Source organism: Pleurodeles waltl, chromosome 8 (genome assembly GCF_031143425.1).
Source record: "Pleurodeles waltl isolate 20211129_DDA chromosome 8, aPleWal1.hap1.20221129, whole genome shotgun sequence".
In the NCBI taxonomy this organism is placed as follows: domain Eukaryota; kingdom Metazoa; phylum Chordata; class Amphibia; order Caudata; family Salamandridae; genus Pleurodeles; species Pleurodeles waltl.
The window spans coordinates 1,419,581,410-1,419,609,295 of NC_090447.1; the positions used below are offsets into that span (position 1 = coordinate 1,419,581,410).

Genomic DNA, 27,886 nt, shown 5'->3' on the forward strand with positions numbered 1-27,886 from the left:
TTTCTCATTCCTTGCTCGTGCTTATTTTTCTCGTGCTGTCTTGTTTCTTTCTCATTCCTTGCTCGTTTTTTCTCGCGCTCTCTCGTTCTTTCTAGCTCCCTTCCACTTGCTCTTATTCGTTCCTTGCTTGTGCTCTTTCTTGTTCCCTTGCTTTTTCTCCTTGTTTCTCTTTATCCTTCTCCTGCTTATTCTCGTTCCCGTGCTCATTCTACTTCGTGTTCTCTTACTCATTATTGTTCCCGTGCTGATTATTGTTCCCGTGCTGATTATTGTTCCTGTGCTCTTGCTCGTTCTTTCTCAAGCTCTAGCTCGTCCCCTTTCTCGTTCCCTTGGTCGTGCTCTTTCTCGTTCTCTTGCCCTTTGTCGTTCTTTATTGTGCTTTTGCTCCTTCTCGTTCTCTTGCCCTTTGTCGTTCTTTATTGTGCTTTTGCTCTTTCTTGTTCTCTTGCCCTTTGTCGTTCTTTATTGTGCTCTTGCTTTGTCTTTGCCCTGGTCTCTTTGTGTCCTTGGTCTCTGTTATACATTACACTGTGCTGATGATAGCCCAGCTGCCCATACCACTTCGGAAGAAAACAACAACACCCCCCATCACTGATGCCCAATGGTAATATTGTTGTGGCCAAAATGCCGCTATCTCCTGAAACTATAGCTATGCGCCTCATCCACTTAAAATTCCTTCACTGGCTATACCGCACCTCAGTAGACGCCTGCTGTCTGTGCCGCACTGCCCTCGGGCGTCCTTTCTTCACCTTGCTTGGGAGGGCCAGCAAGTGGCTACCTACTGGTCTGGGGTTTTTTCAGCTCTGCTCCTTGTCCCTGGTCACCCACTCCCTCCCTCCCCCTAACCCAAACCCACTTGGTTGGTCTCTTGGGTTATGTCAAAGATATCCCACTTGGTGCCAGAAGGTCTTACTCTACTTATATTAGGAGCTCATGCCTCTTCCCTCCCATCCCAAAGACATTTGGAAACCACTGCTAACATATCTAAAGCAGATAGACTTGCCCCACCAACAGAGTGCGGGAAATCCACCCCTGCACCCAACTCTTCTCCCTTCATAGTAATGCACACAATCACCCCTTATGCCCTGCCCTCTCCTGCTCACTTATCCACCTGAAGTAGGAGTGTCCAAAACCTGGAAACACTATTGTCTTTCACCCACTTCTCACTGGTTAGACCATGGTCTGCACTCAATGTGGGTAATGTCTTACTGCAACTGTGGTGAATGTTTCCTCTTACTGGTGAGCCGATATACTGTTGTTACTTTTGTTTGCTTCAGTACCCTCCACTCTGTTGTTGTATTGTTGCTCTTTCTAAAATACCTATAAAGAAATTAAAAAAAAAAAAAAAAAAACTTGGAAGTGCTATACCCTAGCTATGCTTTCCAGGACAATAGAGGCTGAACAGCTCTACTCCAAGTAGATGTTGCATTATCATTACATTTGCAATGCACACGAGGAATATTCTGCACACACAGCTCCTCTGGCCTACGTGTGAAGTTTTGAGGTATACTTGAGGAACATGTAAAATACAAAATGTAGCTGCAGCTTCTTGTTATGATAACTTTCCTAATCATTGTCATTGAGTAGTTGGGGCTCGATGTGGGAGGGCGGGTTAGGCTGTTGTTTGACACATGATTGCAGTACAGCACTGCATACAGTACGTTGCTTGACAATGCAGGTTGGCTGAAAGCATTGATCATGGACATGATGTGTGATACTCCAGATTCTGCCTTAAGACCGTTACCAGCATACAATCTCAAATTCCTAATATGGAACGTTTGCGGGACTCTTGAACCTCATAAGGCTGGATTTATTTATCTCCTTTTTCATATGACATAACCTAGACTTAACCTTTATTCAGGAGACGCATACCTAGGAGTTCTGCCACATAAGTTAGAAGACTGTGTTCCTACCACTAGCTTTACTTCTACTTTGCATATGTACAGGGTAGCCATATTGATTAGAAGAGGAGTTTTATTTCATTCACTCAGGGTCACAGAAGATGTTCAGGGGTGCTACATTCTACTACAATGCCTGATAGGCAAAATGCACTCAATTTGCCTGGTCAAAATAGCGACATTCCTAAATTTTATGATAAGCTAGGGCGGAGACGTGCAGTGGCAGCACCTCACACAATAATTTTGGGATGCAACTTTAATATTTCCATACAAATTGGATCTGATCCTACCAGCATGAGGGCAACAAGATATGTCTGGGCCACCGAAGAATTACAAAATGTAATGACTTTAATTACTCAGTATGGACTGGTGGATACCCACCATGACCGGTATCTGACAGCAAAAGACTACTTTCATTCAGTGGTAAATGGCACACATTCCAGGCCAGACTTCTGGTTAGGTACTAGAGATGTTATGGGATGGCTGAATGTTGTGGTACAGCTTCCCAGAAACTTGTTTGACCTCTAAGCATTGGTGCTCTCCCCGATATCCACATCAGTGTTTCGCAGCTCCAGGCAATAGCTTCTTTGCCTGGAGGAGCTGCTGGATGAAGTATTTCAGACCAAAATCAGACAATTCATTCAGGGTTCGGTAAGCATGATTGCGATAGACATTGAAGGTGATGTTAAGGGAAGAATGCATTTTCGAAGGCCATGGTATACTCAAATCCTTGCGTGAACTGCTTACTAAATTGACATCCAAAATCTGATCACTGGAAGGTGCAATAGCTGAACACTCTCATTATGTCACGTTGGTGACATTGAACCTAAAGAGAGTGGCCTTCCAGTGTAGTGCAGCATGAAGTTAAGTTCCTGGGCAAATCCATGGTGCTTAGGCATTACGAAGAGGGCAAACATCCTGGAAGAAATATTGGCTGTTATGATTGGCCCTTTGTGAGGAGCCTCTGATATTGTTAAGATCCAGTCTCCTGCAGGGCAGAAATATCACAAGCCACATGATGTACTGCGAGAATGCATCAACTTTTATTCCAAAGTGTATACAAGTGCAACACACAACACAGCCAGCAAATAAATTAATACCTAGAGAAGGCCACCCTAGTGTGGTAAGAATAATACCAGTAGGATCTGTTACGTGCACCCATAACAATACAAGAAATCAGTGCAGGCATAAAATCCATAAGGAATGGCTCTGTCCCTGAGGAGACCATCTTTCGGTAGAATTTTAGAACAAATATATTTATGAATTAGCAGCAATCCTGCTAGGGATGTACATGGAGACTTTTGAGAAGGCTGTCCTTCCCCCTGCATTATGAGGCCTGCACACTTCTGTGCCTCGTACCACCCCCTCTCATTGATCAATGTAGACCCAAAAATACTGGCAAAAATTATAGCTAATAGGTTTGCTCCCCATTCTTCCCTTAGCCTGAGGTGGACTTATTTGGGATGAAGACAATTTGCACAACCTGTTCATCCTTGCGCAATGAGTCAACCCTGAACTGGAGGTGGCTGCTTCCTTTCTGGATGCAGCCAAAGCCTTTAAATCAATTGAATGGTTATATCACATTACAACCTTGGAGAGGAAGGGGCTGTGATATGACCTGGTGAAATGGGTGTCCCTCCTATACACTGATCCGCAAGCTAAATCGTTAATCTGGCATCACCCCTGGTTCCTATTGGCACGGTTTCCACTCTTGCCCATTCTTCTTGCATTAGCATTGGAGTTCTTAGCCTTCATGCTAATCATCAAACTGATTACAATTCTGAATTCCCTCAGGAATCTTGCTCTAGTCATAGTAGAAGGTATTGCCTTTGAACTTTGTTGGGCTTAGAGATTAACTGGGACAAATTGCTCCTTAAAACACTGACAGCAAACACTGCCTGCCCAGAACTTGACTGTCAGGTCTGTCTGATGTTGGGCATTCAAAATGTAACCTTCAACTGCGAGTTGCCCTTGAAGCCCAAGGTTTTAAAGTCTTGATCTGCCGGGGGTGGGGAGGTGACCTTTTCCAGTAGTCACAATGCTGCCAACACTTAGGAGCGCCCAAGCAGATGGTGACTTCCCAGAAGAGCCCCATAGACTGAAAAAGCCCTGAGGTAAAACACCTCCTTATGGCAGCAACCACAGGCAGTATGGAACCATGGAATAACACAACCAGGCAGGTATGAGCTGGGGATTTAGAAAGGAGAGCATCCACCTTGCAGGAACGGAAAAATGGGAGTGAGGATACTCATCCACAGAATCGTAGAAGTGTTTGAGGCAAGGAGTAAGAAAAGAATTGGCTTTATGTACTACTGGAGCAGGAAGTACCTCACCGACAGTTGCAAGTCGCCATGATGAACTGGAAAAGAGAGCTAAACTCACGAGGAGTCGCCATCTTTAATTGGGTTGCTTTAATACCCAGAATTCCTTCCCAGAGAATTCTAGTAAGGAGAACCAGGAAGAACATGGCGACGCTAACATCTTACTCCCAGCTGTCTCCCCTATGAAGAAGAATTCAGGCACAGGAAATTATACCAGTGGGCTGGCTGCCGTAAGGTAAGTGTTTTAGAGAGCAAATGCAACATTTTGCCAGCCTCTCCCATGTTGTCCTCATGCTACACATCCTGCCCATCAGGGAGCAGAGCAAGGGTAGCTGTGGGGTGTGGCATAACACAGTATGCCTCCTCCCCTGAGTCCCAGGTTTGTGAGACAACAGCCAGAAAGACCTACAAACTAGGACAGGTGCATGGACAGAAGACTCATCTTCCCAAGAACATTCACTGGGTGGATAACTCTTCCGATGGATCAAAAATTGAAGGTTGTTCCTAAAAATACAGGAATCACACATTTCATGAACAGGCACTTGATTGACCATGAGTGGAGGAGGTATGGAAAAGAGCTGATGGAAAGAATCCCTTTGATAAGGTTTCAACTGAGAGGAATGGGATACAGGATGGATCTTCCAAGACATGGGTAACTGAACTCCAAAGGCAACAGGATTGAGGATGTGGACAATCCTAAAAGGACCATAGAAGCGTGGGTTGACCTTGTTTTGAGAAAGACGAGTCGGTAAATTTTTTGAAGAAATCAACACTTTGCCCCCAAGACGATAAGCAGGAGAAGGATGCTGATGGGCATCAGCAGAAGACTTCATTGTCTGTTTAGATGCATGGAGATTACACAGAATTCGCTGACAAACAATCTGGAGATGGTAAGTAAAACTAGGAGCTGCAGGAACAAAAAGAGAAGTATGGGTACCAGATAGGAAGGACCGAGGAAGAAGACCGTAAATACAGAACAAGCATTCGCATAGCCACTAAGACTCTCCTTTTGGGCCAGAAAAGTGTGTAATCGTGCAGCACATTATCCTGGGTGTTGTGCCACCAGGGACTGAAGAGCTATACAATTACTGTATACTTTTTTTTTTTTTTAATACAGTGTGTGTCAGGGTGCACTATTCAGCGCTTGCCCAAGTGCATCCAGCCATACTCTGGTCAGGTCGGACCCTCCGCCAGCTCGCTTGCAACATCCAGAGTGTATGGTGCAGGCCTTGCTATTCTGAAACATACTACAAAAACCCTACTAATGTTATTCTTTGTATTTTTTTTTAACTCAAATTATGGGATGTATTGCAGAGTGCTTAGTCTAAGGAGAAATATCCTCCAAGCAAGTAACAGATGATATTTTTCAGTTTCAGAAAACAGCTATACTCCTTCCGCTTTGTAAATGTCACTGCCTCCAGCGCTTAGATTTTGTTTTCTTCTCCCATTTGTAAATGTCACTGCCTCCAGCCAAAGGATGAACTTACAGACAATAAATATGCTATGAATTAGTGGCTGGAAAAGAGGGTCATGCTATCTCTCCAAAAGTAATGAAAATATTTAATGTTTTTACAAAAACTGAGAGCAGTTAAAATGATTTAAGGAGAGTTGACTATGTTTGACTTTTGCTGTTATGTGTGTTGTGCGCAGCCCAAGGGACAGCAGATGCTTCAGATAAAGGAAAGCTCGTAGCACTGGCCTGTGACAGAAACCTGTAATCTTGAAGGACTTTCTAAAGCAAAACAGTTTGACAAAGCAGGGCTGTAAAATGGTAAAATTAAAAAAAGGTTTAAATCCGTTTTCTAGGTCACTCTTTTTGACCCTCCATAGATAAAGAACACCAAATGACAACTTTCACAACAAGGTTACAGTGCCCCCTCCTCCACTCCGGCTCTGTTTACATTAAAGATTTCTACACAGGGAGTGAAGGAGCAGACAGGGGTCTGCCTTTTTTCCAACATCTCTTGCCTTCATTAGCTCCAGCCTCGCTGGCCCTTGTTCCTCGGTATGATTGCTCTTCTCCAGATGGGCAGTGGCTTCAGCGTGGCTACTGTGTACAGTAAATTGCCATCAGAGAACGATCGCCAGTCTGTGGGTTAGAGTGATGTAGTGTCAAGAAGCCACCTCCTGGCATCCCCTTGAATTTCTACCCGAAAGCTCATGGGAGGGAGACGGTGAGAGAGGGGTGCAGAATGTGTTAGATTAATCCTCTGACCGCCTCACTACCGATATGGGGGAGAAAAAAATCAGGGTTTATGATTAACTAAGGAATTTACAGCTGTATTCTTTGTAGTAGATGTGATGCACTTTGAAGGAGTGGGAATTTCACAGTGCCCTGGGTTGTTAGTTGTTCAAAAGGCAGTCCTCCATGAGTAGCACCCTGCCGGTCACATGCTGATCAAGCCACACCGGCAGCATGACCTGCACATACATAACTATTTATTTGACCATGCTCACAGTACAGCAGGGAGAGGAGGGTTGCCGGCACACTAGGGGCCAAGAGGGCGGTCCAGCACCATCAAAGTCGTGGAGCATCGGCAGGAGGGGTCCACCCCAGTACACCTACCTCTGTATCTCCTGCTTCTTTTCCTTGCATCTAATAGCAACTGACAGATTAAAGGGCGGGCGCAAGGCAGTTCCGTACCTCGCTCCTGCAGCACATGCGTGGTGATTTCAAGTTTGGGGAAGTGAAGGAAAATTTGTAGAGTTGGAGTTTCCAGTTCTTCTATGAAGGGGCTTGTGCTGTTTGTAATTATACCCAAGCAGACACCCCAGGATATTGAGTACGCGGTGGCGGCGCTCAGTGAAACAAAAAGAAGAAAGGGGTAAACTGTGTGCTTGGTGGGAGGGTAACTCATTGAGGGAAAAGAAGATGAAAACAGGTGGAAGGTAGTGGCTGTCAGTTGTGGTGTGTGGTGCCGGCAGCAGCATAGGTCATTAAGTAGCTTTTATTGAAGGTTGGGTCCTTTGGTGGGATCTCTCATCTTGTGACCACAAAACGATAAACAGGAAAAAAGCAACTAAAAACATGAGCACATTCTGTTTACAGCCAGAAACAAACAAAAAAAGTAGTGTGCCGAAAGTAATTTACATGGCTAGAAATGTGTTGAGACTTGTAACAGGGCCAGTGTCCATGGTAGGGAACAACACACCAAAAGGAGGGACATATGGCAACGAGTCGCCACTAAAAGGCAAGGTGTTTCTAAAGGCCCGTAAAGGAACAAATACAAAGTGGGGGGGTGCCAAAAGCCCACAGAGTAAATACAGCATGTCTCGAAGAGACCAAGCATGCACTGCATAGATTTGATACCTCTCTGACCAGCCATGGGGGAATCTTGGCACTTTTTAAGAACATCAGTTCTGAGTGACTTACTGAGTTTCAATAGCTCCTTCCCTTTAAATAGTAAATTCCCTTGTTTCCGGAGTTGTCCTTGTACTGATGTCTTATCTTTCATGGACATTTTGTTAAAGCTAGCTTGTACTCCGTCAAGGAAAGTCGGAGTGACCCCCAATGATGAGTTGTGAAGGGAGAAGATTATGAGTAAAGTAGAGGGTGTCTTGGGATACCTGCAGGGAGAGTGTCCGGTAATATATTTTTAGTGCCAGGAATGTAGATGATAAAAAAAAGTGTCATATTGTTTGAAAAAGATAGGCCAAACAGGCTTGACGACCATTTCTGCACTGCATGTTTTTCAAAGACACTGGAGATTTTGGTGAACAGTTTGAATCTAAAAAGGTTCACTGGCCCTCATTAGATACAAGCCGTTTACATGGCTAAAAGTTTTTGTTCCAGAACCGAATTATTCTTTTCAGATTCAGATAAAATCTGGGATAGATAGAAGATTGGATGTTCAAATCCATCATAATCTTGTTTCTGAAGGACTGCTGCTGCACATTCAGAATCATTGGTTTCCACAATGAATTTCTTGATGGTATCCGGGTGTCGAAGTATCGGAGCTTGTGTAAAGGCTAACTTCAATTTCTCTAAGGCAGCTTGCACTTGAGTATTGAAAGCCATGGCAAAAAATGTATTTCTTTAAAACTCGAGTTATAGCACAGGTTAACTGAGCAAACGTTCCAATAAATTGTTGGTAAAAGTTAGCAAAACTGAGGAAGCATTGCATCTCCTTGACCTCAGTGGGCGTTGGTCAGTCTAGTATAGTGGATACTTTCCAGTGGTACATGGAGAGTCCTGTATCAGTTATTCGGAAGACTTAATGTTCTATTTCAGGTTGATCGGATTCTCACTTTTCTAGTTTGGAGAATAACTGATTTTGATGGTTCCTCTTGAGTTCTTGACTGACATGTTGATGGTAGGGGGTAGAATCCTCAGAGTAAACCAGGATATCATCTAAGTAGATGACTACAAAGTGATTGAGTATATCAGCAAAGACATGATCCACGAAACATTGAAAAATTGCTGGTACATTACTCCGATCAAACGGCATAACTTAATATTCAAAATGTCCAAAAGGGGTCCTGAATACTGTCTTTCATTCATCCCCTACCTTGATTCACAGTAGAGGATATGCCCCACAAAGTTCTAGTGTTTTACATATCTTGGCTCCTCTAACAGATTCTAGTAAATCCTTAATAAGGGGTGAAGAATATCCATTGTTGATAGTGATCTTATTTAGATCTCTAACGTCAGCATATGGTCTTAAGTCATTTGTTTTCTTTAGAGAGATGAACATAGAAGCCCCAGCAGGCGAGGAACATTGAGTAATGAGCCTGTTCTGTAAATTTCACATGTTGTCTGAGCACCTCCTTCTCAGATTCAGAGAGGGATTAAATCCTACTAGAAGGAACCAGAGCCAGTCACTAGCTCAAATGGAATAGCACAATCAACTTCCTGATGTGGTGGTAAGAAAATTGCGTTTGGTATTTGAAAAAAGTCAGTATATGCTTGATTGGAGGCTGGAAGCCCTTGGTGAAAGTTGATTAAAACATTGTCCTTTCTGGAGCTCTTTGAAACCTCTTTGAGAGTTCCATAATCTTAAGTGGAAATAACAAAATAGATGACATGTAGTGTGGGTTCTCACTATCCTAATGAGACTAATGGATTTAGACCGCAGAATCATTTGTACTGTGGGGGACTGAGTCTTCTCCCACACCATGTGATGCCTTTCATCTTAATCCGGGTTTTGCTCTGGTTAACTAGCAGTGCGTCATCTCCACCCAAGAGCAGGGAAGTTTGGGCAGCCGGGTGCACGACATAAATGACTCCTCAGGGAAATCGTGGTCACTCAGATCTCATCCATTTCTCTCAGTTACATTAGTCTCACGTATGCAAGGACAATCGGAGACAGAGTAGAGTTCTACAAGGTTTTATTGAAGTAACTGCATCTTAGACAATAAGGTATGTATTGTAATAGCCAGGATGATAAAGCACAATAAGATTAAGATTGTGACAAGGAGAGTAAAACACAAAAATAACGCTACCATGTTTTCACTACGATTTTTAAGAATAGTTCCTACCTAGGCTATCTTAGAGCACAGCATGTTAAGCTCTAATTCTGCCCATCAGGTTCCCCCTGGGAAGTCATCATCCCTCATACCTGAGCAAGAGGCCCGTAGTCTACATAATCAGCTACAGCGAAGCAATCGGCGTACAGTTGTGGTCATCTGGCTGGAATCTCCCTCTAACGTACATAGGTAAAAGTAGTGTTTTTATAATAAAACAGCTGTTGTTCCAAGAAAGGATCCCCATGTAAGAGTGTATGTTTCTGTGAATATTGGGAAAAAAACGTACCACTTTTGCCAGCAACTTATCTTACTGCAGCCTTGAGAAAATCACAGAGTGAAAGAAAGAAAGAAACGTCTTGTTTAAGAACACATTGCTGACCTAGGCGAAGAACAGCTAGCTAGAGAAAATAAAACAAGACCGCAAATGTGGCTATTGTTAAAATAATATAACAAAGCTAAAATAAAACATATCTAGGTTAAATTGCACAGCAGCAGGCCTAGTTTGCTAAAATAACATGTATTAAGATATAGCTAAAATGGCTACACAACACCTTCCCCTTGGTGGTTCAAAGCCTAACTTAATATATAAAAGCTATTAAAATTCATCTTAAAACATATTACATATGTGGGAATGTCACAAATGACAAATAAATAAAAAAAAGACACTTGAGCATGTGTTAAAAGGACAATTTAGCGTTAGGAAAAGCTGAATTTCAAAATTCAGAGTCATTTTTATAATCTCCAATTGAATCTGGGACAATTGAAGATAGGAACCTTCCACTTCAGCAGGTAGTAAAATAGGAAGTTCATTGCCAAGGAAAACCAAGGAGCATTCGTGTTCCAAAGCCTGAGCTCCAGCTGAGGCAGCAGCATTCCGTGGTGTGCCCAGCAATGTGTTTAGAGCTGCATGATACATAAAGGGCAACTCATAAACAGCTTCCCGTAGCAAACGCACCTTCAGCGCGCATGTCTGATAATGAGCCCTCAACAGATCAGCGTCTAATGAAAGCAAGCGCTGTGTAGAAAGACAAACTTTCAGTGTACATTCAAAAGAGCACCAGAGTCATCGAAACACGGGCTGCAGACACTAAAAACCCGTCTGAATGACAGAGACCAGTCACACTCCAATTGCTCCAGGATTGATGCTCCAAAGTACTGCATCATGCGTTCATGACACAACTGCGCTGGTGGAAGCGCTTTCAGTCCTCCTTGTTGTAACGGGATAGCCATTGCACAGAAAAAGTAGCAATAGCAGGATACCACCTATTCTAGCCAAAGTTATTGGAAATCCCCAGAAAATACTGGAAAGTTAGTACTTAAAAGGGACTGTATCTCTGCGGATGACCTCGCAAACTGAAGCACATAGGTCTTGTGTTCAGATGTAAGCGCCACATTTTTTTTAAACAATAAAGATGTTTACAAACCATCGAACGTTGACTGAAGTCTCGCATTCACTACCGCTAAGAAAGACCTCGTTCATGCCACTGAGATATTTGTACGAGAAAGGTAGCTCCCACACCTCATGGATGTAACTATTGCCTAGCCTTTCCAATCTGCCCACCCGAATGTGTTTTAAGCAGGATGTGAATTGAAGTGTTGAAATAGTCAGATTAATGACCCCATGTATTACCCACTCAGCAGATGGTATTTCAGCCACAGTAAAAGGCAACTTTTTTAAATTTCTCAATATTTAACATGACATAAGTCGCTTCCTTCTTAGCCATTAGTTGTTTTCGTGTTAAATTAAATTCGTGGAAAATATGTCACTCCCATGCTGACGTGTTGCCAGGGACATTGACCTGCTTTCAGTGTTGGTACTGTCCAACCTAACTGCATAATTGATCTTAGTTGACTCTGTCCATGGTGTAAAGAGGACATGTTGCTTTGTACTATGTCTATTGCAGAAGAAACAATGTTGTTTAAGGTGAATATTCGGTTGGAAAGGGTATTAATCCCATTATCTACAACAGCTAATGCTTTCTGTAAGTTTTCCTGTTCTATTTGCCTTAACTGGGCAGCAGCTTCTTGTTGAGCAAGCTTCCAAATTTCATGATAGACTGCGTATAAGAAGCGATTTCTGTGTTGTTTTATGGGACCTAACAGGAAATCTTGTAAGTCAGTATTATTAGACAGGAGACTGAGGTGTTCTCTGACAGCATCTAGTGAGGAACTCTTCAGCCATTGCTGGCATAGTTTCCCTACGCGATATGTTGTTAATATACCCCCATGTTCAGATGACACATACCGAGAGTCAGGCCTACTTGTTCCAAAATCCCCTGTGGAGTTTACAAAACTTTTGACACCCATTGGTATCTATTTGCCACAGTAACCACCCACCAGTACATGAAAGTGAAGTATTAAGTGTGCCTTTTTGTACCCATACATCGAGCTGATCTTCAATTGTATTTATAAACTTTTGCCATTTGTAAAAGTTTGCAGGGGCAGGAAAACTGGACGCATTCAAATCCTTAATCTTTGCTAAGTGTAAACAACTTGTCTGTTGTACAGTTTTGTTTAAAATATCATTTGAACAGGTATCAGGCATGCTCTAAACAAAGCTTCCTTTCCCCTTATTTGCCAAATTTTTGTTCCCTACACACATTTTAAGTCAATAGACTTCAGCCAATATTCATAGCCTTCTGTAGCCAACTGGGAAACAAAGGATTCTGAATAAATGAATTTTGTATCTGTCAATAATATATGTACGTTTTCCATCAATGGCAATTTGAAATAATATGACTCTGCATTTTTAACATTGTGCCCAGAAAAATATGCACATTTTTCAGAATGTTTTAGAACTCCCTTGTGGTGAAGTTGGACAGTGTTCCCATTGTGTGTAATTAAAATAAGTCTTTAGGATACTTGCTCTGTGAATACAATGGTGTCCATAATAATTATAGCAAAACATCTCACCATAATTTTCTTTGGATTGATAAACATCCTCACTTTCAAATACAGTAAAATACTGCAATTCAATCATCATAGAATCAACTGTTTTCACATCCCAGTCATCAGAAACAACTCCGGGTATTATTACATCGTTCATAGAAAGTTTAAACACACATGATATTTGAATGACCTCCATTGGGCTGTATATATCAAATGTGACTTTATCCCAAACAATCCCATCAGGAATTGGTATAGCGGAAATGTTCACGAAAGACCAAGCGGACCTTGTGAGAAGAAAAATTGGGTTTTAGGACCTCATCTACCCATTCAACTGTAGATCTTTTAAGAAGGTAATGACAATGTATTAGTAGAAAGAAAGTAATAACAAAGCCAATCCAAAGAAGGAAAGCTAACATTCGAGGAAAGCCAAAGATAGTTCTATGGGAAAATAAAGTAATTTGTTTTAAGCCAGTTTATCAGCTTATGTGTTTTTGGCATTTCAGATGCAGTAGAGGCAAATGAGTCTGAAAAGGTGTCATGAATGTCTGCAAAGTATCCAGAAGCAGTTCTTGCAAAAACTGGAGCCGTATTTTAAGGAGGAGGACTGGTAGAGGTCTCCAGCGGTGGTTCACTGTAAATGATGCCATCAGTTTGTGTAGAGGTCGAATCAAATCGATCAGCAATTTCTGTGTTGCTTGTTACAATAGTTGTTAGTGGAACTAATGCAAGATCATTTTCCACCCTCCCCAAGCTAGAGAGGTGTTGGCGTTGCTGCTCAAAACTTGTAGAGGGACATCTTGACCAGTAGTGAGAGGGGTTCAGGTACTACTGGTTGTTCCTGTTGGTCTGCTGTGCAGGATCGGCCACATGGTGTAACTTGACATTGACGATTGAGACAACGCGGTTTTCTTTAGAACCAGGCTACGGTGGCAGAATAACGGTTCTGGTACCATGTATTCCCAGGACTGGAACTGGTGCACAATAGGAAGGACCAAACTCCTTTTTCACAGCAACCTTTTCACGTACTAGATCCCCCAACCTTTGGAATCCAGCCAGTAGATGTTATTGGTACATCCTTAATTCCTAAGGAGGCAGCACTGGCAGAAGTGTTGTCGTCGCAGATCTGTTGTAATTCCTGCAAGACAGTGACACATTCTGTTATGTCAAAAGGTGTTTCTGCCATCTCCACGCCAGGACCATCAAGATCTGGAACATACATCTGAGTTCCAAACAGGCACTCGTATGAAGTACGACCCCCCAGGGACCTTCTAGGCAGATTATTAAGTGTTCTCTGGACTCCATACAGGTAATTAAGCCAACTACGACCCGTACCTAATACTCTGGCTGTTAAGGATTGCTTTAAATCTCAGTTTCTTCGCTCCACAACACTATTTCCCTCGGGGTGAAATGGAGATGAGTAATGGAGTTGGACCCTTAACGAAGCCATGGCATCCCTGAATGCCCTTGAGGCAAAGGCAGGGCCCTGGTCCGAGTGGAAAGTCGCAACTGCATATGTGCTGATAAAGACTTGCAAATCTTTAATAACAGTCTGAGCATCAGCCGAGGGTTGTGGCCACACCTGTAGAAATCTGGAGCAAGAGTCAACAGTGACTCAGATATATATTTGTATGCACTGTCAGGTGTCACGGGACCGCAGTGGTCCAAGTACACACATTGAAATGGTTTGTTTGTAATTAGGAGGGTGTCTACAGTGGGCGTTTGACTGTGGAACCCTTAATTTGTTGGCAGATATCACAACAAAGTACGTACTGCTTGGTCTGTTTGTATAGACCTGGCCACCAATAACAAGCGTATAATAATGATATTGTAGCCTCCACACCTGCATGAACAGAAGCAACTCCCTCACTGCCTTGATCAACTCTGGTCTTAAGTCTTTATTGGGAATTACTCAAACTCCCACGCCTCGTATTTTTACTTCTGCATCATGGAAGCCTCCCATCCGGTACGAATATTTAGCAGGAAGTGCTTTTGGTAAGGGTGTGCCTTCAGCTGTGGCTTTCACGGCAGCCCATATATCATCATCCGGGTTTCGTCCTAGAACGAGTTACTGCAGCAACAGAAGCTGTAGCTACTTCTGATTTGGCTGCTTCATCAGCCAGCGTATTCCCAGCAACGTGTATTCCAATTCGCTGGTGTCCAAGTGTATGTACAACATGGACATTTGGTAGCGTTTCCTTTAGTTCCTCTACTTTCTCCCACAGACCTCTGTGTTTGATGGTGTTTCCTTTAGAATCTCTGAACCCTTTCTGGCGCCAGTAATGCAGATATTCATTGAAGGACTGGACACAATAGTATGAATCACAGACAGTCAGCGTTAGCTGGTCAGGATCTGTATATTCCAGTGCCATCAGCACCGCCTTTAGCTCTTCTAATTGTGCAGTACAATCCCCTAGGGTCTGCGTAAAGGTATGTTGTGGATAGAATTTACTACCCTCCATTTAGTCGCTTATGACTGCGCAAGCAGCGAAGTATTGATGATTAGTGTCTATTGCAAGTTGTGCTGAGCCATCGATGTATATGACTCTTTGATACTGATCGATAGGCAGTGAATTTGCCGGAACTGGTATTCTAGTTCATATTGCAAAAATTCTTGAGTTTGTAACTTCGGGTCAAAAATGTAGTCAACATATCAGTGGCTGTCCGAGACTTTGCCCATTGAATCCAATGTGGATGCAGTTCTTTAGCGTTTGGAGCGCTGGCTTTGGTAACAGCCTCATGGGCTGGAATTGGAGATACGACAATAATGCGTTTCCCCTGGGCTAGTGGTCTTTCTTTAATGACAGTCATAAGAACAGCAGTGAGAATTTTCTCAGTGGGAGCAAAATGTTGTTCTGCTGTAGAGTACAAATGTGATTTGCATGCAATCAGGACTGTCTCACCTTCACTGAATGTTAGGTGAAGCCAATGGCACCCACAATTATTCTGATGACCAGATGTTTTTTATTGTCCCCTGTGTGTAAATGTTGTGCTGCAAGCATGTCTTGTTGCAATGCTCTGAGACTGCATGTGTGTTCAGCTGTCCAGAATTTACTGGAAAAGTCAGGACATATTAAGTCATATAAATGTTTTATGCGTGATGCATAATCTGGAATGTATGTTCTACCAAAATTTAGAAAATCCAATAGGGATTGGACTTTTTTCAATAGTATTTGGAGGTTGTAACTGGGCGCATCTTTCTAAGAATTGTTGCGCTAGGCTCTTTCCTTCACTTGATAATTCGTAGTCCAGAAACAGGACGGTAAGGAAAGCTATTTTTGTTTTCTTAAAATTGAATTTGTAGCTGAATTTGGCAATTCCCACGACAATGCGGGCCATCCGTCTTGGATGTTGCAGTAATTCATCATACGTGAGGTAATTATCATCTACATAGGACAATGCTTCAGGGTCAATGTTGTGGAATATTGAAGTTACACGAACCGCGAACAGTCCTCGACTGTTCTTGTACCCCTGTGGTAAACAACAGATTTTTTTCTGTGAGGCTAGTGCACTGAAACTTGTTAACTCTCTACTCTCAGGTGCTATATTTTGGCAGAAGAAACCATTGGAAATATCCAGTGTTTTTTTTTTTTTTTTTTGCGCATCATGTTGTTCATAAGTGCTGTGAGTTTTGTCTAGCATATGTGCGTGTGTGACTGTTTAAATGTCCATAGTCAAAGACTATTCTGAATGAATGGTCCGGTGTAGCTACAGGGAATAGAGGATTATTCATTGGTGAGACACCAGGTTCGATTACGCCCTGGTAATCTAGTTGTGTGAGGATTTCCCTCACAGGTGCTTTAGCATCATGTTTTATTGGATACTGGGGTTGATGTTGGGGTTGTTTTTTTTTAATTTTTGTTTTTATTTTTATTATTTCTTTTTTTTTTTTTTATTGGAATTACATGTGGGGGGAATCTTTATCCCACCCTACGTGGTTGTGATGTAACATGGGTGCCTGTGCCAATGCCCAATCAATGGCGTAGGATTCTGCAAGCTCATTGGGAACAAGAGGTGAGAAAGATGGTTTGATAACCTCTTCCCCAAATGGGCAACTACGGACACATTCAGATGACCAATCCTTTTCGGACAGTAATATATCATAAACGTTAACCACGCGATCCCAAAAGATTGCGTCTATTGTGCGTTCAGTGTCTCCTTCTAACTATATTGTTACTTTGTACACTCTGTCAGCCGTGGAGACACACATGTCTGCAGTTTCAACTTGTAAGAAGTCATCAGTCGCTTTCACCTCCATATACTCTTGAAGATTCCGGCGAACTATTGTGACCTCTGCTGCACTGTCTAGCAGAGCTAGTGCCCACGTCTTGTTCTTCAGTAGAGCCCTCTTCTTGATTGGCATGACGAATCGCAACTGCTGCCACTTTTTTCCTTTTTAAATTGGGGTTTGTGTTTGGGAAGTTTCTCTTCTTTTTTAACAGAAACTTCAGTTGAGTATTGTGATTCCTGTCTCGGTTTCATGTACTCAGTTCTTCCTTCTGACAGCCCAACCCTCGCTGCGTTATTCCGGTGAGTCCTGAAAGGAACGAGATTGGCGTGTATCAGTATATTGATATCTGTCCGCCGTTTTTATATTATCTCTGTTTCTGAGATTATATCTATTCTGAGGGGACTCCGAATGCGGAGATTCTCCCCTTTCTTTTTTAGGTGTTTGTAGTTTTTTTATCCCAGCGTTTTTTCGAACCCTCAGGTGCTTGCTTGTTAGAATCTTTATTAGATTTACCCTGAAACTGTGTATACTAGAGTAGGTCTCCGTGATAATCCTTCGCAGCTCACGTTCTTGATCCTGTGGAGGAACGTCCTGGAGCCGCATGCGCACTGCAAGTGCAACTGCTTCCCCATTAAGGTTACATAATATGATTGAAGATACCGTGGCAAAATTGCCCATGAGTTGCATCCCCTAATCCAGGGCCGGGGCAGCCCCATATTCATCTTAAATTTGTTTTAACACTTCCGGAAGATTGGCAAGTATCGGTGTAAGGTGTGCGGTAGTATAGAGCATGGCAAATTTCGTGCCCCAAGTATTGCAGTTATCTACTGTGGGATCCATTCCAGATGGCAAGCACATAGTTAAAATTCTGTGCTTATCCTGAAGTCCCTTATGGGGAAATACTGCTTCCAGTGCATTTATTTTTTTGAGCTAACCAAAACGGAATCTGTTCTCATTTGGTGGGTACCTTACCCTTGATCGAATGTACAGTTGCAGGATTAATTCCTGGCGTTACTGCATGTGGTTGCGCTGGGGCAGCACGTGCTGGGTTGGTATTTAATGTTAGCATTACAAACTGTACCTATAGTCTGTATATTGTCGTAAGCTCAGTATATAAGCATCTGACCTCAGCTACCGTAAAGGTTGCTGCATCACTGTGAGGTGTATATGTGGCCAGTAAAGGCCAGGTAGGACCATTATTACTAATAGGACCTAACCTAACATGTAGAATTGTATGTGGTAGGGCGCCATCAAGCCAATTATTATGGTCTTGATAAGGTAGAGGTATTTCTAGATATGCATATGCTATATATATTGCAGGTATGTTTGCCGGTGATGAAATGTATTCGTGTTCCCATCAGCTGCTGGAAATGTGACCCAAGAATAGGAAGTTTCTGTTCTGTAGGTTGGATGAACCTCAACAACAAATGTAACTGGACCCCCCTGGGCCATTCGGCCATGTGCCAATAAATGTGTGGTATTGGGTGGTCGCATATTGACTGCAATTGCTACCCGTTGTGAATGGTAAATTTTGTTCAGAGATGAGCACACCAAATTGAGATTATCCTTTTAGGTTTCAAGCTTAAACAACCTACAGCATTAGGTACTCCCTACTCAGCTGAGGAGGAAAATCCTCAATACCACAGACGTCTCTGTAAATAGTACTGAGGTGTCTTTTCAAGTAGTGAGACAAAGATACTCAGGAGGACCTAAAAATTAGTGCCTGACCAAATGGTGGCGGCGCCATGTCACATAGGTTCTCACTATCCGAATGAGACTACTGGATTTGGGCGACAGAATCAATTGCACTGTGGGGGACTGAGTCTTATCCCGCACCATGTGACGCCTGTCGGATTAATCCGGGTTTTGCTCCGGCTAACTAGCTGTGCCTCATCTCCACCCAAGAGCAGGGATGATTGGGCAAACGGGCGCATGACATAAATGACTCCTCAGGGAAATCGTGGTCACTCAGATCTCATCCGTTTCTCTCAGTTACATTAGTCTCACTTATGCAAGGACAATCCGAGGCAGAATAGAGTTCAGTAAGGTTTTATTGAAGTAACTGCATCTTAGAAAATAACTAGGACTATGAAGCACAATAAGATTAAGATTGTGACAAGGAGAGTAAAACACAAAAATAACGCTACCATGTAGTCACTACGGGTTTTTAAGAGTAGTTCTTACCTAGGCTATGTTAGAGCAGAGCTTGTTAAGCTCTGATTCTGCCCTTCAGGTTCCTCCTGGGAAGACATCATCCCTCATACCTGATCAAGAGGCCTGTAGTCTACCTATGCAGCTGCAACGCAGCAATCAGCATAGTCATGGTCATCTGGCTGGAATCTCCCTCTAACGTACATGGGTCAAAGTAGTGTTTTTATAACAAAACAGCTGATGTTCCAAGAAAGGATCCCCACGTAAGAGTGTGTATGTTTCTGTGAACATGGAAGACAAAGCGTACCACTTTTGCTGGCAACTTATCTTACTGCAGCCTTGTGAAATGTCTTGTTTAAGAACGCAGTGCTGACCTAGGCGAAGAACAGCTAGATAGAGAAAATAAAACAAGACCGCAAATGTGGCTATTGTTAAAATAATATAACAAAGCTAAAATAAAACATATCTAAGTTAAAGTGCACAGGGGCAGGCCTAGTTTGCTAAAATAACGTGAATAAAGCTATAGCTAAAATGGCCACACAACAACTGAACTGAGAGGGCATGGATATGGATCTGGTCTCAGTTTTATAAAGGGATTATGATTAAGGAGCCAGGGTATACCTAAGATCAATATATGATTAGGAGAAGAGATCAGGTCAAATGAAACAACTGCACAGTGTTTGCCGAAGTTCAGTTTCAAAGGCATCGTCATTTCTTTTACAGGACCTGACACCGAAGGTGAGCAATCCAGTTTGCACTTTTTCTGGATTGTCCCTGGTAATCTGAAAGATCTTTCTTTCCAGGACCCATCCAGAATCCATATGCATTCCACTGGCTCCACTCTCCAGGAGGGCCAGTATGTTCTCAGTTTGCCCATTAGAGAGTTCCAACTGCATGGGTAACAGGAACAGGGAGGCTTGCACATCTCAGAAAAATCCAATTAAAGAAGTTGTTGATGTTCTCATCCTTTCCCCTTTATAAAAGGATGGGACCTGGCATTTCCTGATACCTTCTAAGGATGAATAGGACCGACACGTATCAGATGTTCAGGTGAACTGCAGTATCGACACAGTCCTTTTCTGCTGCAATTTTCTTTGAGTCTCAATTAGAGGTCCTCAGGCTAAACCTATGTGCATGGGTTCCTCACTAGAAGACGCGGATTGGTTCTTCAGTCCGAGTCTCTGCCTTCCAAAATGATATTCTGATACTCCCTAAATTAAAGAAAGGTCTTGACCTACATTTCTCAGATCCGCATTCATGGAGTCTGTTTTATAGTAAATTCTTGATTCATCAACACTGACATGGTCTTGGCTCGAGCTGAATGGAGTAGCTCATATTTAATTTCTTCTTTGAGGCCTTTGCGAAAGAGGGTCAGTAACGACCGCTCTCCCTACTTAGTCTCTTCTGCCAGCTGTCGAAATAGTGTGATGAAAGTCAAGACCCTTTGCAGTAGCCACATTGCCTCTAACACTTGTAAGTACCTAAACATATGGTGCCTTTCAGAAGGAATCCCAGAGGAGGAAACAGCCCTGGGGCAAGAAACCTTGTGATGGCAGCAACTACAGGTTGTATGGAGTCAAGGAATAACATTACCAAGCTGGGACAAGCTGGAGATGCAGAAAATTAGAGAGATTCCACCTTGCAGAAATAAAGGAAGAAATAGGAGTGAGGAAAAACACCCACAGAATTGAGTTGCAACGCGAGGAGCAAGAGAAAAAGTTTCCTTACATACAATTGAAGCAGGTAGTACCTGCTATAGGAAGTTGTAAGTTGCCTTAATTAATTGGTTTCCTATTCTGATGAGGCCCAGGTAATCTTTTCCTTTTCTTTGTCATCAGCGGCGGACACAGCTTGGATTCCTTGAACTTCGGTCTCCTCGCAGTTTCCATCTGGATGAACAGTAACTCCTTAAAGCAAAATGCTGACAATACCGAAGTGATGGTGATGGGCAAGAACCCATCTTAATGGGGGTCCAGAACATTGTCCGGACACGTTAGGATCCCTCCTGATGCCGGTTTTTAAGGCTAAAAACGTAGACTTCTGGCTAGATGATGAACTTTCCATGAAAACTAATCTCTAAGGTAGCCTCCACTTTTTTGGCATTCCTGAAATGGAAAATCATTTGGATTCTCCATTTCTGGACTCCAAGGACAGATATCCAGGCCTTTTATTCTATCGAGGCTGGACTATAGGAACATTGTTTGTCCAGGGTCTGGCAAGACCTCTATCAAACGCCTACGAGTGATTCAAAGTTTCACTGTCCGTCTTCTTTATTATCTTTCCAAGAGCTCCTCAATATCTAATCGACTTTGTGGTCTCCACTGGCTTCCAGTGGATAAGTGTTCAGTTTAAAGTTCTATGCTGTATGCTTAAAGCTATGTGAAATGTTGATCCAATTTATTTACAACAGCGTGTGGAACCACCTCCTCTATTGGGCCCCCAGAGTTTAAAAAAAAGCCTTATAGGATGGTTGGTCTTCTCGTACTTGGGTGGCAAGCTTTGGAAAACGCTGCCCAATTAACTGAGAAGCTCCCATTCTCCAACTGTTTTTGCAAATACCTCAAAACCTGGTTGTTCTGATTCTCTCTTCTCTCTCTGGCTAGTTACCTACCTTTATCTAGCGCTAGGAAACCCTTTTGGGAAGCTATGCACTATATAAGACTTTGTTATAATAATAATAATAATCATAAAGAGAGCTAAATGCATGAAGAACTGCCATCCTGGTTTGGGTTTCCCAAATACCCAGAATTGTTTCCCAGAGAATTCCGGGTAGAAGGACCAAAAACATGGAGTCACTGACAGCAGACTCCCAACTGACTACCCCCTGGAGAAGAATGCAGGCCTGGTAGATGATGGGCTGGCAGCCATAGGGTAAATGTTTCAGCAAGCAAATGCGACAACTTGCCAGCTTCTCCCCTGCTGTCCTCATGCGCACATCTAGCCCATTAAGGAGCAGAGCTATTGTTGCTGCTGAGTGGGACACTGGCACAACAGCCTATCTTCTGCAGTGGCACTGCAGGGTATTGCTGGAGGGCAAACGGACCAAGGCTCATTGGTGTTGGACGCAGTACAGGCACAGGCAGGCTTACCTTGGTTAAGGACAGAAGAATACACTGAGTTTTAGTTACTTTGATTCTTTTTCATTTTCAGCTTTTTACTTGAGGATGTTCCAGTCCCAAGAGCATGCATTAAACTGTTCCAGCGTTTTGTCTATATCAAATGTTCCAACCACACGTATTTCATCCCTTCGCAGCTAAAGTCATGGGGTTTATCAAGACCTGTAGTTAGGTGTCACACTAAGTCAAAAAATTTAATGTGTTGTTTGTAATTCTGACAAGTATGTGGGGGTGAGTCTCCTGTCATACCTATGCAGCCTCTTGCTGTCTGGTTCCAATAATGAAAATCGGTCTGAATTTAGCATGAAGCCTAACTATGAGCATTGGTAAAGTCCACAGTGCTCAGTGTGCCAGTTTCCCCCCTCCCCCTCCCCAGCTACCTATACCTTTTCATAAAGAGCCATATCTTTATCTCCATCCTTCACTTAAAGTGGTCTTCAGTAGCCTGAATTGTATATGTTACAAGACATTAGATATGTATTGATTATTTTCTGTAGATCACAGCCTTGGCCCAAACCAACTTGTGCTGGTTACAGGTGAACAGGCCTAGGGGTGGGAGGCAGTAGTGGGGAAACAAAGGGTATCTGCTCTTAGGACCATCAAGGTCTTGCATCTAAATATCATACAGTGTCTTTCAGGACCTACAAGGTTCTGTATCTAGAGCTTGCAGTTTTTTTCCGGCTTTCAACCACTATGTCTGCCATCTTCAGTTTATATTGTGAGCCCATGAAGATATTGAGTGAAGTCTTCATAAATAAATGATTTTCTTTTATGACTGCTGAAATATTGTTTTCTTTTGAAGGTGCATGATGACCTCAGGCTTTGATTTGACGAATCTAGCGGTCATTGAATTTCTTGAAGACTTTCTGGAGCTATTCAAATCTGTGGCCGTAAGTATTTCATAAATTGGTATTTATGCAGTAATGAGAGAAAACGCATAAGTGGCATAGTGATGGTATTCTTTTTTCTACAAGTAACTAGCCAATCCTCCACATTAAAGCTTTGTGAATCAACAGTTTTTTTTTCAATGTCTGATTATTACTTGGTTTAGTTTCCTGTCCCACAATAGTGACTGGAATTGATTGGCCGCGAGTGAAGAATTGTAATATCCTAACACGTCAGTGGATAAATGGATTGAAAAGAAAATTACCTTTGCTGATTGAGAAATCAATGATGCCCTGTTGCTGTTTTTATAAATCTTTTACCTGTATGTGCCCTAGCATTGCATCTAGCAGCCACCTGACTCCCTGTAACAGACAGGTGTTACTTATGAAAGCGTTTGTTCGTACAAGTTAATATATCTCTAGACCCTTGAAAATTTATGTCCTTAGCTTTGGCCTCCCGGAATACTGAAAATCTCACTTTTTCTAGGTGATTAGCAAGTAGTGGTTCAATAATGTGTCTCATTCCCTGTTAGTAGAATGGCCATCTATAGTAATGCATGAATGAAAGAATTAAAATGTGTTAAAATATTTAACTTGCTTTAGGCTTCTTAGTCATTCACTCTCCTTTGCTCACTGAGCCCGATTGAAGTACCTGAAGTATTATGCGGGACAGCTGGCTGAACAAGCTGCAGCCTATAGTACTACCGCAGCTTGAGTCCTCCATTTTCAGAGGTTAAGCTGTGTTCAGAAATATCATGTTAGAGCGTTTTCAACAACATAGCTACCACTCTTATTTTCGTTAGTTGTGATTTGTAACTCTTTTTTTATGTAGATTTTCCTTGGAGAGTGCAACTGAAATCATCCCCTGTTTTACATGGCAGTGTGATTTTGTTTTGTATGATGTAGCATTGCTTTGTACTTTGAGGAATTGTCTACGGATCTGGGAACAATTGATTTTCCTGATTCTTCCTCATCTGGTGCTAGTACTTCATGACCTAATCAGGACAAATGCATCAAGACAAAAATACCCCACAGACGACATGTGCTTTTTCAAATATAGAGAGCTTCAAAATGCTTTGACACCTTGGACACACCAAAAGAACTCCCAGAACTAATAGACCTGTGCCCGTCTGCAATGAGATGGTTTCATGCTATGCTACTCTCACTTCTAGGCAATTGCTAGGTTAGTAATCTCAGTGACTGATGTATGTATGAGAAGTTGTAGACTTTGTATTCTAGTAGATGGTAATACACATTTCAGCATTTCTCTCTTAACCAGAAAATGGGCGGAACGTCTAATGGCCTCACCTCTCCTAAATCTGTTGTGGCCATTTATCCATTCTTCCATTACCAGTAGAACTAACATTGAGTACAGTCTGCAGTCTGTATGTACCAGGCAGTTTTTCAGCATTAATGTCTCTTTCTTAGACTAGATTATGTATTTGAAGTTTTTTCTTATAGCCTCGTTTTCCTCAGAGTCCCCATCTGCTTTAGATCTTCCTTTATTTACTTAATCTTCAACGAGCCAGACAGCAAATTTTTCTTTCTTTTTATATCTAGTATTTTCTTGCCAGGAATCTTTGTAAGTAGGGGTGTTATTGACAATAGAAATGCCTTCACTTTGGCAGCCAACTTCTGTGGAGGGTGATTTCTTTAATTTTGTTTGAAAGCTTGCTGTTTCCAGCAGGTTGCTCCATTCTTCCAGTTTGATGTCACCTGGACCTGAAATTCAGGGTTACATTTGAACCTAATACCTACGTATTGTCAAATTGTTTGATTTCTCGCAATAAAGTGTCACTCATAGTCGTTGAAATGTCACTCATAATGTCACAGAAATTCTGAATGTCACACATAGCAATCTGAAACCTTGGCAGCTATGAATTTGATCTCAATCACGTAGTTTTTCTGGAATGCTGACGAAGTTCCATAACAGGATAGTTGTCTTCTTGACACATGCGGATAGAACTGCTCCTGTTGTGTCATGGCCAGTTGGTAGTCAATAAGCCCTTGTCTATGTGATGGATCTGTCTTTCTCTCTATTAACATTTTGGAGGCAGATGGGTGTTTTGGCAGCGTTAGGCCATTCTTTAATTCTCTGACTACTTCTTTGATTGTGCTGTTTATATTTTGTGCCAGTTTCGGATATTTTAGCAGTCATTTTGTTCCTCTCCTTGTTTATATTCATATTTTGGCCTGTGCTTTCACTGGCCCCACTTTCCTTGTGAGAACAAGGGCTTGTGTCTTTCTTTGTTATTTATACCTTGTAATTTTGGAGTTTTCGTTAGGGAATTTGTAAGTGGGTCTGTTTTAGCATATAGTATCTCAGATCCGACTTGTCTCTACCTATGAAAACCACATTGCTCATTCTTTCTGAGCAGGTTTGTTTGAGTGTTGTTATTGTTTGGAGGTAATTTATTTTAACTGCTCCTTTATTCAGTTTTTTTTATTGACATGCAAGTACTTTGTTTTTTAATGAGGCCCTCCTGCCGTCTGTTTTCTGTGTCTATTCTGTGGTGCCACAATAGCCTCCAATTATGTTGACTCCTGGATAGCTTGTCTTGGAAAGGCGTTCGTTGTTCCTAACGATACAGCTATGAGCTGTCTGTGAATTTTTTTTGGACCTTCCTTTCGTTTTGATTGTTTGACTTATCACTATTTAGTCCTTTGTGTTTCTTTTTACCGTGTACCATACTGTTCTTAATACTAGTGATACATGCCATTCTGTGGAAGCTTTCAGCTGGGATGCGGCTACCTGCATGTAAACAGGCATGTTCCCCTGTCCTAAGTGCCTGTATCTGTCATTACTTTTTATGTTGGCCCTGGTGTTACACTAATGTGTGCGTAAATGCAGAAGATGAGGCCTGTCCCTTACTTATGTGTCTTGGATTAGCTGCTGGCAACCAATCTGAGTGCTGTTAAGCGGATACAAATCAACAAGGACACTCAGTGAGGAGCAGCACACACACGCGGTTAATGCAGTGTAACTTTAATGAAACATGAGCTCAAGCACATAAATTGGCAGTGATGGTCAAACAGCAGACTAGTTGCATGAACTTATATATGTATACATTAGCAGCATGCTTAGAGGTAGATACTGTAATCCATTTTAATGCAGTGAATTAAGGCACAAAGATAAATCTGTCACTTAGACCAACAAAGGAGAAACCAACCTATACTGAGCCACGGTGTACAGTACACTACTAGCTCAATGGTAGAGAGAAACATGGTCTGGAATCAATTGTAATGCAGTTCTTCACAGAGGCAAGAAGGACTGTGACTGAAATACTAGCACAGCAGAATGGTTTCATAAGCAGCACCAGATTCAATAATGAATGCAAGACAGTGGCATATTTATTTATAGCGCATTGCTAGCACAACGATCACATGAGAAGGAAACAGTAATCGTTCACAATGTAATGCATCTAAAACAGTGTAATAATTTTACATAGATCATGATAAAGGACAAGAATCTTGCCCTTCATCCCTGGGACTTTAACACCGGTAAGCCCTCTCTGACTATTCTGCTCTCCCTCCCTCAGACAAGGGGGTGGCTTGCAGGGCAGCAGCAGTTCTGAAGGACTCCGTCTTCGGGCTTCACTGAAATTCGACCCCCTGCGTCTTTTATACACTATAAGCTGACTTACACAATGTTCTATAGCTTCCAATTTGCTTCTCTCAGGTGGTGGTGTTAGCATCAATAGTTAGCATTTTTTGGTCGAGCGCACAAATGCTTTGACCTGTTAGTATTGTGGGCTTTTAACCATGCCCCCATCACTTTAACTCGTTCATGGGCTTGCCTTTCAAAAATCACTTGATGTCATTGGTAATTGCTTTACATTTGCCTGCCTTGAGACTGTTTTTGTCACGCCTCGCAGATTTCCCCTGTTACATGGATTATTTCATGATTACCAATATACTTCAGCATGGGCAAACAATCTTTTTTTTACTCTCTCCCCTTCATGCTGCATGGCAACCATGGCGCCCACAGTGCGAAAATGCACAACAGCGAGAACTCTATCAGCGGTATTGAAGCGCTGGTCATATTGTTCAGTTACCTAATCAGTCATTTCTTGTGGCTGTCCCCTTAAAACATTTGAAATTGGTAAATGATTTACATAAAACAAATCCTCAAAGGGAAAGTGGCTCTCCCAGCACAACGGGAGAGCCGAGGCTACCATATTCACTGCACTCGGGAAAACTCGACCCATAATGCTTTGCAAGCATTCTTTTTCACAACATTTTTGTCCATAACTCAGCTTGTGGTGGTCCTAGGACAATAGAACCACCGCCAAAACGTTAAGCACAACACATACTTTATGTCTAGGTCATCTTTGGGTCCTCACGCTAGGTTAGTAGTGACCCCACAATAATAACCCCTCCCAACATTCAGTGTCTTAAGAATTATCGTGGCTGGTACTTTTGTTTTCTAGTTGGGGATAGCTTGTGTTTTAAGGGCCTAGTTTGTAATATTATTGCTGTTGGCCTGTTATCTCTGAAAAATATGTAATGCACTATGTCCTCTAGGGTTACATATATGGTTACTTTAAATTAATTATTGCCATTTTCTTTTTGTAACATTTATTGCCTTTTTCTTTTTGTGTGGTTTGCCCTCTAAGGGCTAACTATAGTTACATGACCATGTTTTTTTTTACTGATGCTATTTTCATTGTGGTGTCCTCTAGGGGCTGTTCTAAGCATTACAGTCATATCAACATATTAAAATATTTGTGGCACCGAAACTTGCCCCATAACGCTTTTCAGAGATTACTTTTACAAAACATTTTTGCTCATACCTCAGCCTTTGTTGGTCCTAGGACAATGGGACCACCTTCAAAACGCTGACCACAATGTGCTCTTTCGGTCTACATCATCTCTGGGTCCCCACACAATTATAGTGGGGACTCCAATTAATAATCCCTCCCACCATTCAATG

At 42.2% G+C, this 27,886-nt stretch overlaps 1 protein-coding gene across 1 annotated transcript in view; it reads left to right on the top strand.

The window, feature by feature from the left end:
• The window catches only part of LOC138248710 (E3 ubiquitin-protein ligase TTC3-like), a 1,210,547-nt gene that overhangs the window by 56,150 nt on the left and 1,126,511 nt on the right, over nt 1-27,886 (top strand). The window contains exon 5 of the mRNA XM_069202542.1: nt 22,872-22,959. Coding sequence (XP_069058643.1) covers nt 22,872-22,959 — 88 coding nt within the window. The remainder of the gene's footprint in view (nt 1-22,871; nt 22,960-27,886) is intronic.